This window comes from Protopterus annectens, chromosome 8.part0 (assembly GCF_019279795.1).
Source record: "Protopterus annectens isolate FY-2018-M chromosome 8.part0, PAN1.0, whole genome shotgun sequence".
Taxonomy (NCBI): Eukaryota; Metazoa; Chordata; order Ceratodontiformes; family Protopteridae; genus Protopterus; species Protopterus annectens.
In genome coordinates, this window is record NC_056741.1 from 1,499,497,132 (window position 1) to 1,499,514,653 (window position 17,522).

At 43.8% G+C, this 17,522-nt stretch overlaps 1 protein-coding gene across 2 annotated transcripts in view; it reads left to right on the plus strand.

Moving 5' to 3' along the window:
* PRDM10 (PR/SET domain 10) overlaps nucleotides 1–17,522 on the plus strand; it is a 1,088,540-nt gene that overhangs the window by 839,287 nt on the left and 231,731 nt on the right. For both annotated transcript variants that reach the window (XM_044081083.1, XM_044081084.1), the window contains one exon: nucleotides 34–177. In XM_044081083.1, coding sequence (XP_043937018.1) covers nucleotides 34–177 — 144 coding nt within the window. The remainder of the gene's footprint in view (nucleotides 1–33; nucleotides 178–17,522) is intronic.

Sequence of the window (17,522 nt, forward strand, 5' to 3'; positions counted from 1 at the left end):
TTTTTATATTTTCTTTTTTTTTTCCTTATGTAGACAAAAATGGTTCAGCATATTCGAAAAAAGCATCCAGAGCTGGTCCAGCTTCCTAACTCAATCCAAGCACCCATAGCAACAGCAGTGATCAGTACAGCACCAGCAGTGTTAACGACGGACAGTGCAACAGGAGAAACAGTAGTGGTAAAAAACAATGGGGTGCACTCTTAATACTGCTATTAACCATCTTAAGTTTTATTTAGTTTCTTTTGAGCTGTTTATCATGATATGCGTTTTGCTCCTTTTTTTGGTATTATCGTTTTTTTTTCCTGGTATTTTGATCTTGTCAAATTGCTAACATACTAGCCTGTGAAAATCCCATACTTCTGCTAGATGGTCAGTACTGCCATAATTCATCTTTTGCCTTTGGCCAGCACCATTACTATTCCCATTTTGTCTGTGCATCAGCTATCCCATTTTGTCCATGCTTCGGATATCCCATCTTGTCCATGCTTCAGATATTACTCAGGCATTCGCATTTCCTTATTACTTGTGTCTTAGAGTGACTCGCATACATAGTGAATGTGCTGCTTTTATTTACTTCTGATGTTATTGTTTTAATGTGATTTTTTTTTACCAGTGGTATATGCTATACTTTCTCCAACTTGTTTTCCTGTCATTTGTAGTTGTGATAGGGACAAATGCTACTTGTGTCTTGATTTGTTCTTTGTAAACTGTATGCTGTCTTTTTTCATGGGTGGTCTTTACACTGATATCTCTTTATAGTGTCCCCTTGCTAGCTGTGCACAGCAAGTGATCTCTTCTAGGGTTCATAAGTGCTTTCTCCTAAAATGCCACCCTGCCGTTGCCATCATGTACCAGATTGTTAGTAGTGTTTCCTTTTCTTTGATGTGCTACACTGATGGTTGTACCCACTGATTTTTCTGGAGTTTACATTGGACTGTTTTTTCCTTGATAATTCCTATGTGATATTTTTGTACACTATTCCCCAGACTGTTTTCCATTTTTCATGTGTAAATGGCACTGCATCCATAAGAATGCATTATACCAGTGTTTCATTTTTTTTTCAGTGACAGCCAGCAACCTTGGTCATCATAATTTGTTTCCTTTCAGGTGTTGTCTTTTTTCACAGGGAGGTAAAAGGCAGGTCATATTTGAAAAGGGTAACAGTAGTCCTCAAGAAGGCAGTGAGACAATGAAAATGTCAAGGCATTAATCTGTAGTCAGTTACTGGACATCTCAACTCTTATATGAAGAGTCCTCTTTTGTAAAAACTGTGGTTGGTTTTATCATCTCACTAATGTGCCATCTTTTCCTGATGTTCCTATGTCTGAGGATGGGAAATGAGTCCATGTTAATACATGTTGTGGTGTCACATTTATCTACTTAAATGTACTTTGTTCCCTGTACTTGCTAGTTATTCTTTGCTGCTCATACAGTTTAGGTCTTGATCTTTGCTGCCAATAGAAGAAATTTCCTGTGTTTAAATCCCGTTTGTTATTTTTTCTTTGGTGCATTTCTGAATTTGAAAGGAATAACGGAGGCTTCTCACAGCCTAGGTAAGATGGTCCCTCTTCAAGCATTGTGAGTGTTTAGTTCTTCTCTTTATCCAGTTTGGAGCATTGGCTGGGTCTTTTGCTTCCTAGAGATAAATCCACTTTGCCTATAACCTTTTGAGACTTTTAGTGGCACGAATCATCCCAAATATCAGAATACCAGATTTCTGATTCCTCTCTAGTCTTCCATCTCTGTGGAGTATTTAAAGCCTGCAAATGGTCTTCCCCTTGGCTGCCACTCTGAGAGGGTGTTTCCCTGAGTATTCACCCCAACTTTCTTTTACCTGATTGAATTGTCCTCTGTTTACAAAGCCTGGGTGTGGTGAGAGGCCCTTAACTCTACGCCGCAGCCAGATTTTAAGAGTCAAGGTTTCTTCTCTTAGTATTCCTTCCCCAGCCCATTACTGTTCATCTCTGGTATGGGAGGAGTCGTAGGGGTGAGCCTGTGCTAGGGTCTGCAGTCCAGGCACAAGAAGTCAGGAGATTGTTCCACTTCTTGATGGGACCTTGAGTCACAGTTGCAGGGATCACCTTTAGGGACCTGGGTTAGATGCCATTGCCTTATTCTGTATAGGCTTCTCTGTCTTTAGCATGAGTATGACTGAACTTAAGCCTCACCCAATGTGACTTTGTGTACTTTTGATTACATGCTGTTGCAGGTCTTGGTGCACCACAGATATTGATTGCTGGCTCAGGGTACTCTGCCTTGTTGACTCCCTCTGATAGAACGGACTGATACTTTGTCCCACCTCCCCAAGGCTGACTTTTCTGTGGATTTAACGCATACAATGTAATAGATGACAATCTCACATATGACCAGCATATACCGCACACCATTAAATCTACTCACCAGAAACTAAGTTCCATTTATAGGACCAATGGGTTCCTTACAGATACTGTAAGAAAAACTCTAGCCACCGCCTTCTTATTGCCATCTCTCTTATACACCGCTCCTATCCTAACAAACTTAAACAATGCTCAAAGAAAGAAACTTGTCTCCAGTTACGATAGAGCAGCTAAATTTGCAGCAGTCTCTCTCATAGGACCTACCATTTGTATAACTTAAAGTAATTAAATTGGCTTGAATTACAGAACTACCTAACATATTCACAACTGACTGCACCACACAAACTCCTTCACTGTCCAGAAAAATGCCCTGCACTGCAAAACGTATTACTGCCCTACTGTCCAACAAGGGACCTCTGCTATACTGACAACTTCATATTACGTACAGATAAGTCAAATAATGTTGCAGAAGACTCACTCTACTCCCAATACATTGCTAAGCTCTGGAGTAGTATCCCCACACAAATAAAACTCTGACAAACCCAGTAGTTTTAAACTACTTCTTAAAAAACATCTTGACCAATCCTGATGCTGCACATGCTCATTACAAGGTTAAGATTTTGTGTTCACTGTATGATACTCTCCAGATACTCCCCTTAAACAGAATACTCTCAACTTCTTACTGAAATGACAAAAAAAATTTATGCATAACTGCTGCCTGTACAATACACTGTTGCAAGTGAGTTTTCTCTTTAGTAACTTCCACCGCTATAAAATCTTATAATGTATAAATGTAACTACTGTTCGTGTATAATTGTAAATAGAAATGTAACAACTCTGCATTTAACTGGAACTTAGTATAATGCACTGTAAGCAAATGGAGCTTGAGCTTTTCCCTGAGCCTCTGCTGAAAATAGTTGGACATTCCTGGTAAACAAAGACAATTAAATAAATAAGTAAATATATAATAGTGTCTGGCCCAAACCTTGCTCCTGCCAAGCTAGCATACGTGATGGCCCAAGTGATGCAGGGCTGATGGGAAGAGTAATATTCTGCCTTACTGGGACTGATAATCTCATCTGTGCATATCACCTTTTCATGTTCCAAGCTTTTCTGGTGGAAATGGGGGTTTTGGCTACCCTAAAAAACCTCCTTACTCTGATATTCAGGCTGCAGACTGCCATGTTAATACAACGCCACTTACCAGGTGTATTTGTCAATATGGGCTGCCTTAGCTAGGGCTGCAGGCATGGGAATGTGCCTCTTTTGGTTGGCTTGGTTGCATCCATTCCCCCTGAATGATGACATCAACAGCCTTTTGCTGGATTCTTATTTTGACAGAAATGAGCTGTTCTGTCAGGGAGCCAGTCACTGCTTAATGTATTTCTTGCTCCTTAAAAGGTCTCTCACACATATCAGGAAGGTTCTGTTCTAAGTCATCTTGCTCTTCGTCTTTGAGAAGGATGAGGCAGTCCTGCCAGTGTCTTTGGTATAGGGTCAAGACTGACAAACTGTTCCTCTGCTTTTGTTCTGACAGGACTGTTTATTTGTTCCCTTGTTTATTAGGAGAGTGGAGTGATACTTAACAGGGCTTCTCCAAGAGAGTCTGCTTCAGATGGCTTGGAGAGGCTTCTTCTTGGGTAATCCTCCCTTTCCTGCTGTTTTCTGTTTTGCACAGGATCTAAAGGGGTTCAGCCCCCCTTACCATCTGGGCAGGACAGTCTGCTTGAAGGAGGAGCGCATAGGCTATCCCTCTTGGTGTCTCTGCTGCTGTGGGGGGTTTTCCCTATGCTTCTAGTCATTAAAGGGGTCTCCTTAGTGTTGACCTTTCTTCCCTTTTCCCATGAGGGATAATTTTTCCTGTTAGTCTCTGGTTGGACTGCCATCTCCCCCCAGGAGGAAGCAAGTCTTTTGGGGTCTAAGCAGTAGAGCTCTATGATGGTGCTCACTGCTGGCAGTAGCCTGATTAGAGTGGTAGCCCTTTTTGTCTTGCCACAGTGCTGGAACAGATCTGCACTGCATAGTATTCCCAGATCAGGGAGGTTTCTTTATTTTAGAGTATTAAATTGTTTAACCAAAGCCTTGTATAATCTTTAAATAGGGCTAACAGTGTAATTAAAAGCAGATCTATAAAAAGACTAAGCAGATAGACTTAGGCTATTCTGAATTGATTGTAATTGAAGGGCCTTCTGAAGGGGGCTTAGGAGTTGCACATGGGACTCTGGTAAGGTATCTGACTAAAAAGGAATGAAGTTAGATAAACAAGGGGATGGTCAGCCCAAGGTTTCTAAATAGGTTCTTAAAACAGCTCGTTTCCCCCTTGTGTTCTTATGAAAGACCATCTCAGGACGTATGTCAGTAGTAAGTTTTTCATGTAAACAAGACCTTGTTTGTGTAAGGCCCTGGAAGATGAGAGAAAGAACTGTAGAAACTGGCAGATACTTGGCAGTCAGTGAAGTTCCCAATGCAAAGGTGTTGTACGACATGACTAGGAGGCCCCAGCTCACACTTGTGCTATGACATTTTACACCCACTGCCATTATACTAGGTCCCCATACAACAGCTTAAGATAAATGGAGCTACAGTTGTCAAGGCATGAATATACCATGCATGAATCACTGTTGCAATATCCAGTATCAGAGTAAGGTCAATCTTTTGGGGAAATGGTCATAGTTTTTATTTTTATTGAAATGCAACAGGAAAACATAAGTTACACTTCTTGGGTTCAATCTTAATTTAAGCTGAGTTGCATAACCAGCATTGCCATGAGAAATGAGCAAAAACAGTTTTAATAACATTGTAAACTAACAAGTGACCCTTGGATGTAACCGCTGACTGCTTAAACAGGTACAGGCTGTCTTGGCTTCCCCAAGTGTAAAGATAAAAGATGGCCATGTAGGTGGTAATACAAGTGACTAAGCAAGAGCAACAGATTTTGTTTAAATCGCTCAATAAATAAAGAAATTTAACAGTGATCTGCATACATCTCTGAGAGTACTACCTGACAAGAATGCTTCTTTAAGCAAGAAACGTCATGACTTAAGAGAAGTCGCCCTGTTTTTCGTCCAGTGTTTCACATGAAATGTAACTCAACCTGGTATTACACACACTGGATAAGACTTTTCTGATGAGAAATATGGAGGTGTACACCAAGCAAAGAAGTTATAACTACTCATAATCGACCATTGTTTTTATAACTGAATATTCATCAGGGGAAAGTCAAATAGGCTGATACATGGTCACAGCTTGTAGAAAAACATCCACAATAGATTTATTTTATTAGATATTGTAGTTTGGTAAGTCAGTATTACCCATCACTGCTAAATTAGGGGGAGACAGCATAAATTGCTTGTGAATAAATTTAGGAGAGGGTAAATTCTTTTCTGTTTTACCAGATTTCTTTTCAGACACAAAGAACTAATTGTTTAAGTAATAATAAGTGGTAGAATGAGTAGCATAATAGTAAATATATTAATTACTGAATTAAAAAAAGAGCAGTAATACTTAATCTGAAGTAGGAAACTTCATTTGATCATCAACCTGTGGTTATCGGATTCGACCTTGATCTGAGCCGGCAGCTTTCCAAGCTAGAGATCCGAGCTCCAAGCTTCTTCCCCTTACCCACAATGCCCTGCCACCTCCTTCCAATCCCCAGAACTCGTTTGCCGCGGCTTTGTCAAACATGGGTTTCTCGAGCTCCTAGCTTTAGGCAATCTGTGAGTAGGAAAGTTTCTTAAAAATCTTATTAGTTTTTGTGTATGTGAACAGTTAACTCCTTAGTTTAAACCCCTTTACTGTTCCTCTTAGTTTAAAGCCTAGTACTCTAAAGCCTAGTACTCCCCCCTTTTTTCCCTTAGGTGTTTGTGTGAGGTGAGTGTGCGTTTTCTTTTGGGATAATGGCCAAGGCCTCTAAGGCCATTTTTTCTAAGTGCACTGAGTGCGGTCATAAGCTTTCCCCAGCGGATGGCCACACTCCGTGCGTCCTCTGCCTGGGGGGTATCGCACTTGTCTTCGGGCTGCCAAATTTGTGCAGCTTTTAACCCCCGGACCCTGAGGGATAGGAGGAATAAGCTGATTCTTGCGGGTCTTCTACCCGCAGAGTCAGCTTCCTCCTCCTCTCCCTCAGTTGCTACAGCCACAGCTGCGGCTATTCAGCCTGTTGTTCCCTCTCCCCTGGCTGGGACTCAACCTCCCATTTCTTCTCAGGGAGAGAGGGACTCTAGGAGGGAGAGGAGAGAGAGAGAGAAAGGGAGAAAGAGAGGGAGAAAGAAAGGCATAGGAGCCACAAGCGGAGGGCCGACTCTGCTCCTTCGGCCCCACCTGCCAAGCTGCTCTCCTCACCTCAGAAGATTTCTGGGCCTTCCTCCCCTCGGCTCCGTTCTCCACGCTTCTCACCGGAGCCGGAGGAGAAGGCCCGACCATCTTCGAGGTCGTTGAGGCGGCCCTCCTGGCCAGCTTCGGCGGCCTCTTCTAGGTCGACCCGCAGTCTCTCCGATGCTGATGTGGACCAGATGATGCTTTGTTTCCTCAAAACCCAGATGCAGATGGGAGTGCTGCTGCCTCCCCCCCCTCGGGGGGGGAGTTTAGCCCCACTTTTTGCCCCGATAGCTCCTTCTCCAGTCCATTATTGGGTTTTGGAGCCGTTGGATCCGAGGAGTCCTGGAGCTGGAGTGTCGGCGCCGACGGTTATAGTTACCTCGACGCCGGCCATGTCCTCGAGTTTGTCAGATCCCCTTTCGGATCCGAGCTCTCAGAGCCGTGAGCCATGCGTCGGATCTGGGGAGGCCAGTGTGTCTTCGGCTCCGTTTCGGTCAGAGCACACTTCCCTCTCTGGTCTGAGCGCTTCGGCTCTGATGCCGATCCCCATGCCGGATCCGAGGGTGTTAACCACAGAGCCCAGAGAGATCGGTTCACCCTCGGCTTTCGACGTGGTGGAGAGGGTTCTCTCGAGAGGTTCGAGACCCCCTACTCTTTCTTCGGATCCAGCCCCCACTCCATTGCAGCCGGGCGAAACACAGCCCTGTTAGTGAGCCTTCCTCGGACAGTCCCAACGAGGAGGTCCCTCACAAATGTAAGTGTAAGAGGAGGCACTTGGACTCCCCTGAGTCCCTCACGGAGGACACCGATTTGGAAGAAGGGGAAGGTTCTCCCAGGTCACCCCCTGATGACGTCTCCTTTGGAGACATTATGGATATGCTTCGCCTGAAAGGGGGGTGGTCAGCCCAAAAGCCTTCCTCAGACGAGTCTGTGTTTCTGGAGGCGTTCAACGCAGGCCCGTCTACCTCTTGGGTGTCCCCTCCGGCCAAACCCCTGGTTGATCTCATAACTACCAGGGCGTGGAAGGAACTGGACACTGTAGAGCCAATCCCCAGGAGGCCAGACAGGATTCTCAGCCCCCCCGCCGTGGATAGGACGGCTTGGAGTAAGGGTTCCCCAGTAGATGCCATGGTGGTGGCGGCAGCCGCCAAGAGGGAACTCGCTCAGGATAGTTCCTCGATCCATCCCCCTGATGAGGAGTCTCGGACTATGGATCGTATTGGGAAGCGGATGTTTGCTTCAGCTACCTTTTCTATAAGGGTGCTGAATTACTTGGCCCATGTAATTAGACTTCAGCGGGATCTGGTCAAAGAATATGCTGTCTCTCCCCCTGAGTCCATGTCGGCCGAGGACAAACGGACTTTCTTTGCTCGCATGGGCCACTCTTAAGTCTGTTTCGACCACGTCTATGCGGCTACTTTCCTATGCCACGGAACTAGCCTCTAGAGCCAGCGGGATCGGTATCACCTTAAGGCGTCACGCCTGGCTCCGGCTTTGTAACTTTGCGGAACCTTTCAAGGCGTCCTTCACAAACACACCCTTCAACAGTTCTACTCGGTTTGGGAAGATCGTCCGCGACACATTGGTTCAGAGCGAGAAAGATGCTGTCTGCCATTGGAGTCCGCATCTCGGCTCCTCAAAGGTCCTTTTCTAGGAACCAGAGAGGACAAAAGAAGATGTGGTTCTGGAAGTCTCTGCAGTCCCGTTACCCTCCGGACCCTTCATCCTTCAGAGGCAGAGGAGGACAAGGTGGACGCTGGCCCAGAGGCAAAGGGGAGCCGAAAAATTTTGGGTCGCGGGAAACCTTTTCTGATCGACCCACGCAGTAGCCCTGAAGGTTTGCCTGACTGCTCCTCTTTGGAGGCAGTTGGTGGGGGGGGCGTTTTTCAAAGCAGTTGGCCCAATGGGAGTCCATAACATCAGATCGCTGGGTGCTTCGAATTATATACAGAGGTTACTCTATCCCTTTCATAAATCTGCCTCCTCAGTCGAGGCGCCTCCCCGAAGTACCACCCAGTCAGAGGGAGGCTGCAGCTTTAGAGGTTGAAAAGCTGCTAGAAAAAAGAGCCATCCAGCACGTCCCCCCAGGACAATCCGGATTAGGCAGTTACTCCAAGTTCTTTTTGGTGCCAAAGAAGACAGGGGACTTAAGGCCGATCCTCGACCTTTCAACAATGAACCTCTTCATTGCCAAGGAAAAATTCCAGATGGTCACGCTTAAATCCATTCTGCCCCTGCTGTAGGAGAAGGACTGTATGTGCTCCATAGACCTCAAGGATGTGTACTATCACATTCTCATGGACAGGTGTTCCAGGAGGTTTCTCCGCTTCCGGCTAGGGGCCAGTCATTAACAGTTCAGGGTCCTACCCTTCGGTCTCACCACAGCCCCATGGTGTTCAACAAGGTCATGGCAGTTGTAGCGGCCCACCTGAGGCTTCAGGGAATACAGGTTTTTCCTTACCTAGACGACTGGCTCCTGACTGCCCCCACCAGGCATCTACTCTGCTTAGCTAGGGATTGTTTCCTACGTCTAGCGGCCCATTTGGGGATCACCATAAACTTGAAGAAGTCATCCCTCCAACCAGTTCAAATCTTGGAGTTCATAGGGGCCAGGATAGACACGCTTCATACCAAGGCCTTCTTGACGTCAGACAAACTCTGCAGTTTGATCTTACACATTTTAGCCCTTCTCCAGTCACCTGCCCCATCAGCGGAGTTAGTCCTGAGAGCTCTAGGGTCTATGGCAGCGGGAATCAACCTCGCACCCTTAGCCCGCTTGCACATGAGGATTCTCCAGTGGACATTACAGGTTCAATGGTCCATCCTTCACCATCCATTGGACTTGCCGATTCCTCTCAACAGTGTGTGCAGAATTTCTCTCTTGTGGTGACTCCACTCCCGAGCGCTTCGGGAAGGGCGACCGTTTGTTATGCAGCAACCCCAAGCCACGTTGACCATGGACGCTTCTCGCCTTGGGTGGGGGGGGGGCATTACGCGGGCAGAACTGTTCAAGGTACGTGGACTCAGACAGAGACCATTCTGCATATCAATGTTCTGGAGATGAGAGCGGTGCTTCTAGCATTGCAAGCCCTTCATGCCTTTCTCCCTCCAGGGACCATTGCAATTCAGTCAGACAACATGTCAGTGATCTGGTACATCAACAAACAGGGGGGGGGACCAGGTCTTACCCTCTTTGTCGAGAGGCCATGAGAGTTTGGGATTGGGCGATATCCACCAACCGTTTTCTGTTAGCAACGCACATTCCGGGTCGGTCCAACATCCTAGCAGACAAACTGAGTCGAACTATCCTCTCGCCTTACGAGTGGTCTCTGAATCCCTTAGTAGCGAAACAGATCTTCCGCAAGTGGGGTCAGCCTTGCTGCAATCTCTTCACGTCACCTTCCAATGTGAAGTGCAGCGAGTTTTTCGCTCTAATCCCCCCCCCCCCGGGGAAAGCCCCAGAGACGCTCTAGTTCATGCTTGGCCACCAGGTCTTCTGTATGCTTATCCTCCTCTTCCATTGATAACAAAATTCTTACAGAAAGCTCGTCTGTTGGGGAACAAGATTATCCTCATAGCCCCATTCTGGCCTCGTCAAACCTGGTTCCCGTGCCTGTGGTCTGATCTTATAGCTCCTCTCTGGATCTTGGATCCCATCCTGGATCTAATATCTCATCCTTCGGGATTGAAACCCCCGAACCTGGTCGATCTCAAGCTCTCAGTGTGGTTGATCCAGTTCCATTAGTTGCTAGGACTCCTGGTATCTCGTCTGCAGTTAGATCTATCCTGGTAGCGGCGCATAAGCCATCTACCAGGAAGGTTTACAATAGTAAATGGAAGCGGTTTTCTATTTGGGAGTCTCATAGGAAATTGGACCCTTTCACTGCTCCCATCCCAGCAGTACTCGATTTTCTATAGCATATTTTTCAGCAAGGGGCCAGTTCCTCTACTGTAAAGGTTCAAATGGCTGTCATCTCGCATTTTCACATTGGAGATAATCTCAGTCCTCTCGCTTCCACCAAGATTTGTAAGGCCTTTCTGAAAGGTACGTTTCTCTTGAGACCCCCTGTTAGGAACCCTGTCCCTCCTTGGGATCTAACCTTGGTCCTTCAAGCTCTAAATGGACCTCCTTTTGAACCTGCAGCCTCTGTTGATTTGAAATTCTTGTTCTGGAAAACTGCCTTTTTGGTAGCCATTACCTCAGCTAAAAGAGTGTCAGAGCGTCAGGCTCTCTGTATTAGAGCCCCATATCTGGTTTTCCATAAGGACAGGGTCTCTCTCAGGACTAACCCATCTTTCCTACCTAAAGTGGCCTCCAAGACGAACATCAATCAGTCCATTAATCTGCCAGTTTTCTTTCCTAACTATCAAAACAAAGGGGAATACAAACTTCATTTGTTAGATGTTCATAGACAGTTACAGTTTTATTTACACAGAACAGCGGCCTTCCGCAAGTCTGATCAGCTATTTGTCTCTTTTGCTAAATCCTTCTTGGGTAAGCCTGTGTCGAAGGTGACTCTGACCAGATGGATTTCGAATTGCATTTTGTTCATATATAAACTATCTGGCCTGCCAGAACCTACTGGGGTTCGCGCTCACTCTACCCGTTCTATGGCTACATCAGCTGCATTCTGGTCAAGAATTCCCTTGGATGACATTTGTTCTGCAGCTACTTGGGCATCCTCTCATACCTTTATCTCTCACTATAAATTGGATTTAGTGTCTAGAGGAAGGGCGGCTTTTGGCTCTGCAGTGCTCCGGAATATCCTTCCTTGAGGACCTCCCAAGTTTTTTGGTAGCTGGGGACTCCGTCCCATAGGTTGATGATCAAATGAAGTTTCCTACTTCAGATAAAGAAGTTATGTAGTCACCATAACTTTTCATCTGAGTAGGTAACTTCATTTGTCAGCAACCGACCCTCCCTCCTTCCTTCCCCCTAACCTGGTTCTTTGGTTTCCTGATCACTAGGATGGTTTATCCAGGTCATTTGTTAATCCTTAGGTTAGGATTCTCCAGGTTGTTGCTTTGTCATGGTGAGATTATGTAGATGGGCAAACGCGATCTGGGGATTAGAAGGAGGTGGCAGGGCATTATGAGTAATGGGGAGGAGTTTGGAGCTCGGATCTCTAGCTTGGAAAGCTGCCGGCTCGGATCCAGGTCGGATCCGATACCCACAGATTGCTGACAAATTAAGTTACCTACTCAGATGGAACTTTATGGTGAGTACATAACTTTTTTTTTTCTGGAGTAACTCAGCCATATAAAAACAATTTAATTGATTACCAGTACAAAGCCGGAAAGTATTTTGCAACTGTATTTCGTATTCGCCTGAGTTAATATTAGGGCATGCTTTGCAACTGTAAATGATGTAAATGTGTTTGGGTCAGGGTTCACTGTCTAATAAAATATGATTTCTAAGAATGGGCATTGTTCTTAGCCAAAAGTTTTTGCCATATGTTGCTTTACTAATAAAGGGAACTCTGACCGTCTGTGGATTTGAAGGATATCCATCTACTATTAAAAGTGATGTCCTTATACTGATGATACATATGTGAAATGGATCAACAGTATGACATATGACCAACAACCTGCAGCTTCAGCTGGCATCAAACCCATTACTGTAGCTTTGCAACAGCTTTTAGATGGATTAGCAAGTGACCAAGAAAGGACCTTTGTTCTGAGCTATATTCATTACTGGGATGTACCAGAAGATGAAAAGAAAATGTTAATTTTTTTCTCCTTTGAGTATAAAGCATGCTGGGGATCATAAAGATTATGAAGATTAATGAAATATGTTAACAGTTGTGTAGTTCTAATCTGTTTATGTAAAAAAATCAACAGTTAAATTCCATTCCCCACCAAAAAAATTGTGATTGTTGAAACTAGATAGACATGAAAAAGTTGTAGGCGACACTTTGACTATCTGGAAGTCAGTACTAAATAAAATAGAATGGACTGTTACATTCCACTATAATAAACGTCCCTTGTGTATCATTCTTGGCATGTAGTACGTTAAGCAGAAAATCTCCTTTTACCGGAATAACCATTTTATTTATTTATTTATTTGCAGTTGGTTTACCAGGATAGTCCATTGGGCCAAATGAACCCATTTTCAATGGAGTCCTGGGGAGAAAAGCTCCAAATAAGGTTACAGTAGGATTTACATCCATATTACAATAATTACAAGAATTTTACAAATATAGTATACAATATGTGGTAGACAGAGTACTGTTCACATTACAGTTAGAGCAAACACTTTTAGGAAGAACAACTGGTGGTAAACATTTTAGATGATACAGGCTAGAGAAGGTAAGCATTTCAATTTAGAAAGTAAGAAACAATTGCAACAGAGCAGACAATGTAGTGTACAAAATTTTTTTTTTTCTTTTAGGAGGAAAGTGGAAAGTGTCAAGTCAGTATGGATCATGAAGGATGTGAGCATGAGCATTCCCACTGGGAAAGCAGATGAGAGTGAAGAGATTTTTTGAATGTAAGGTGGTTGAAAGTGGTGCAAATGGCAGGAGGTAGGGAGTTCCAGAGTCATGCAAAGCTAAAGTTTAGGAGATTTTTTACCAGGGGGATGATTTGGCTTATACAATTCGATTAGATTTTGGTTGTTAGATCTAAGTTCCCTGCTGGGAAGGTGAAATTTAAATGCAGAAGAAAGAGATGGACAGAGGTCAGATTTGAAAATGAGCTTATGAGCAAGAGTAAGTTGAGAATAGATAAGTTGGTTAGGAAGTTCAAGCCATTTTAATTTATGGAGTGAAGAGCAATGGTGGGTAGAAGATTTATGGCTGGTAGCGAATTTAGCAATTTTATTGTAACAGGTGGAAAGTTTTGTTTTAAGGGAAGATTGGATGTTGGTTAGGAGTGGGGCTCCGTAGAGAAGAGAGGGGATGAGGAATGAGGTAGAGAGAGTGATTTTAGTGGAGGGTGTAAGGTAGCGATTGTGTCGGTATAGCATGCCTAGTTTTTGATGTGTTTTTTTATGTTGAGTTGAATGTGAGAGTTGAATTTAAGGTGACTGTCTATTTGAACACCAAGTAATTTAGCATTGGACACCAATTCCAGGGATGTGTTGTTGTGGCTGTTAATTAATAGAGAATTAGTATTGATAGAGATGTGTTTAGAGGGGGTAAATACCATTAGTTTGGTTTTAGAGGCATTAAGAACAAGGTGGTTATCTTTCATCCAGAGTTCAGTGGAAGAGAAGGCATCTTGTGTAAGCTTTTGTAGTACTGGGAAGGATGTAGCAGTGCAGATGATAGTTAAATCATCTGCATATTGGATAACGCTGGAGAATGGAATAGAGTTGTGGAAGTCGTTAATGAATATATTAAATAGCAGAGGACCCAGTATGGAGCCCTGGGGAACTCCAGTTGGGGTGATTAGAAAAGAGGATGTGGCCTTTTTCCATTTAACTGCTTGATATCTATTTGATAAGTAGCTAGAGAACCAGGACAGTGAGGAAGGAGATAAGTTGAGTTGAGAGAGTTTGGTTAGAAGGAGCTTGTGAGAGATAGTGTCAAAGGCCTTTGAAAGATCAAGTAAGAGGGTAGAGACAATATGACCTGAGTCCCGAGCTTTATTTACAGTTTCTAGGAAGGAGAGGAGGGCTGACATAGTGCTGTGGCCGGGTCTAAAACCGTGCTGAGTTGGAGTGAACAGATTATTGCCTAAGAGTTAAGGTAGTAGCTGTAAATGGATACACTTTTCTAGGAGTTTAGAGATGGGGGATAAGATAGCTGCTATGGGGCGGAAATTTGCAATATTGTTGTTATTGCCACCTTTGTGTAAAGGTATAATGTAAGCCTTTTTCCAGATTTGGGGTACCATGCTTTCTTGGATAGAGCGGTTGATTAGTATACTGATGGGGTAGGCTATGGCCTCAGCAGAAATGCTGAGGAAGTAAGAAGGAATGTTGTCAGGGGCATTGGAGCATGGTTTTAGTTTTTGTAAAAGTTTTTTTATTGTGGATGTCGGAATTGGTTTTAGTGATAGAGGTGTGTGAAGAGGGGGTGACAGAGATGGAGAGGGAGTGGTAGTAGAGATGGAGAAGTGGGGAGGAGTGCTAGTGGGAGAAGTGGAGGATGGAGAGGTATTGGAGAATGAAGATGTTAGTTTGGAGATGGAATCTATGAAAAATGAGTTGAATTGTGTAGCTATGTCCTTGTCAGAAGCATTGGGGTCAGGAGTGGGGTTGAGTAAGTTGCCAGGATTGATAAGGGTAGATATTCCTTTCCAGAACTTCTGAGGGTTTGTTTTATTATTGTTTTGAAGTTTGGAGAAATAGTTTTGTCGATCAGCAATAATGAGCTTTTTTACTTTATTTCTGAGTGTTTTGAATTCGAGATGGGAGAGGGGAGATTTATTTTTATGGTAAAGTGCCCAGACTTTATCTCTGTGTTTCATAGCTGCTAGAGTAGTTTTGGTTAGCCAAGGGGTAGTTTTTAGTTTTATTCTTTTGGAGCTTAGGGGAGCATGGTGATCTAGGATATTTAAAAAGGTTGTGTTGAAGTGAGCTACTGCGTCATCTAGGGTTAGAGTTTTTAGAATATCCCAGTTGATTGCTTTTAGAGAGTCAGTGAAAGCTGTTGGTTTAAAGTTTTTTTGATTGCGTATGGTAATGTAGTTATGTGGGAGTCTATGTGCAAAGGTGGGCAGGTGATCACTGAGGGAGTCTGGAAGTGTACCACTGTCAGAGAAGTAATGAGGGTGAGAGGCTAAGATCCAGTCTAGAATGCTAGTTTTAGAGGGGCGGGTTGTGGAATTAATTAGCTGTGAGAAGTTGTAAAGGTTTATGTTAAGTGGACTTGTGTTTGACTGAATGGAGGACCAGTTTATGTTAGTATCTCCTAGGATTATTATTTCATTGTTAATATTAGTGGAGAGCCAGAAGAGTATATTTTCTAATGTAGTAATATTGTCTCCAGGGGGGATGTAGATGGAGACTATTACTATGTGTTTGTGTTTATTAAGTTGAAATTTTGTCAAGAGTATTTCTGCATTGTTGAATTTGGGAATAGGCTTGTTATAAGGGGTGACTGACAGGGAGGATGAATACAGAAGAGCAACACCACCACCTTTTTTGTGGGATCTGTCTTTTCGGATGATAGAGTAGTTTGGTGGTGTTATTTCATGGTCTTTTATGTGAGACTTTAGCCATGTTTCAGATATAGATAAAATGTTGGGTTTATTGTGTGAGAGCCAGGCATGGAGGCTTGAGATTTTGTTTACTATGCTTTGGGAGTTTAGGGAGGTAATAAATATAGACTTGTCTATGTTGGAGGGGTTTGAGGGGCCAGGGTTGGGATGTATGTCTCCTGATAATAGGGTAGTAATTAGATATAGAATAATATTGGTTAGGTGTTTGGATTGCTTAGAGTATGGGTTGTACTTTAATGCATTGGTAAAGTATGGGTTGAACTTTAATGCATTGGTAAGGTATGGGTTAGCTGCTGTTGTGGATGAGTGTTTGTGGGGGTTAATGAGTTTAAAAGTAAAGAATAGTTGATTTTTTATAGGATAGAGATGGGGAAATATTGTGATGTGAGGTTTTGATGGAAATGTGTTGAAGTCAGTAGTTATGTGGAAGGCTTGAGTATGGTTAGTATGTGTGGGTTGAGTGAGGTAGTAGATGTAGGATAGGTTGAGGAGAAATAATAGTAGTGGGGTGTAGGTTAAGGGTTTTGGGAACATAGTGTAGGAGGTTATTTAAAGTGAAAAATGAGGGGATGTTAGTAGTTACTATGCTGTAGGTTAGTAAGCCTTTTTATAGTAGGATTGGGGAGTAGGTAGGCCTTAGGATTTGACTGTGGGGAGTATGTTGAGGAGTAATGGATTAGATAGGTTAGGTAGAGGATGTGGGCTGGGCAGTAAAGATTGATTGCTTAGATAGGGTGTACTAGTGGGTGGAGAGATGAATGTCTATGGGTGGGATAGGGGAGAGGAACTTGAGAGAGTTGTGGAGTATAATTGGTTAGGAGTTCTAGTGGGTGTGGTTGGGTAGGTATAAATGTAGATGTGGGGGTGGGTGGGAATAGGGGGCAGGATAGGGGAGCGGAGTGAGCCCGCAGACTCCACACAGAAGGCACCCCAGCCGAGGATCAAATCAGAGAACCTCTTGCTGTGAGGCAACAATGCTAACTGCTACAATTATTGTTTGAGTTACCTAAAGCAAATGTATGTGGAACCCAGGTCCATGTCAGTTTATTGAAAAGCAATATGCTGAAAGTCATAATAATCAATGTACAATGTTGAAATCAAAATACCTACTGTATGTGTAGAGAGCTGGACTTTGTTCCCTCACAGGACTCATGTTAGTGCTCAATGCCAAGTTTCACTAATGGGGAGCGGTATTTGTTGACTGGCTGTGTGCAGGCACACTACTGCACGTATGCAGTGCATCTGCATTACTACTAAGTATTTTGAGTTCAAAATTTTGACATTTCATGGGTTTCCATTCAGTATTTTGATTTTCAGTTAATCACTGTTAAGTTTCAGTAAGTTGTTGTGTACCTATGTTACTCGATTCTACTTATCATAGTGAGATGCACACAAGTTTTTTTGTAAAAAAAATATGTTTATCTTTATATTATAAAGTAAATACTTTCTTCTTCTTCTTTCGGCTTTTCCCGGTTAGGGGTCACCATAACAGATCACCCGTCTGCTTATGATTGGCAGTAGAGTTTTACGGTATTGAGTTGCCAGCCCAGCACCCAACCTTCCACAGAAGGCACACACATGCATGCACTCACACCTAGGGCCAATTTAGAGTGTCCAATCCACCTACCGCATGTCTTTTGGATGTGGGAGGAAACCGGTGCACCCGGAGGAAACCCATGCGACCACAGGGAGGACATGCAG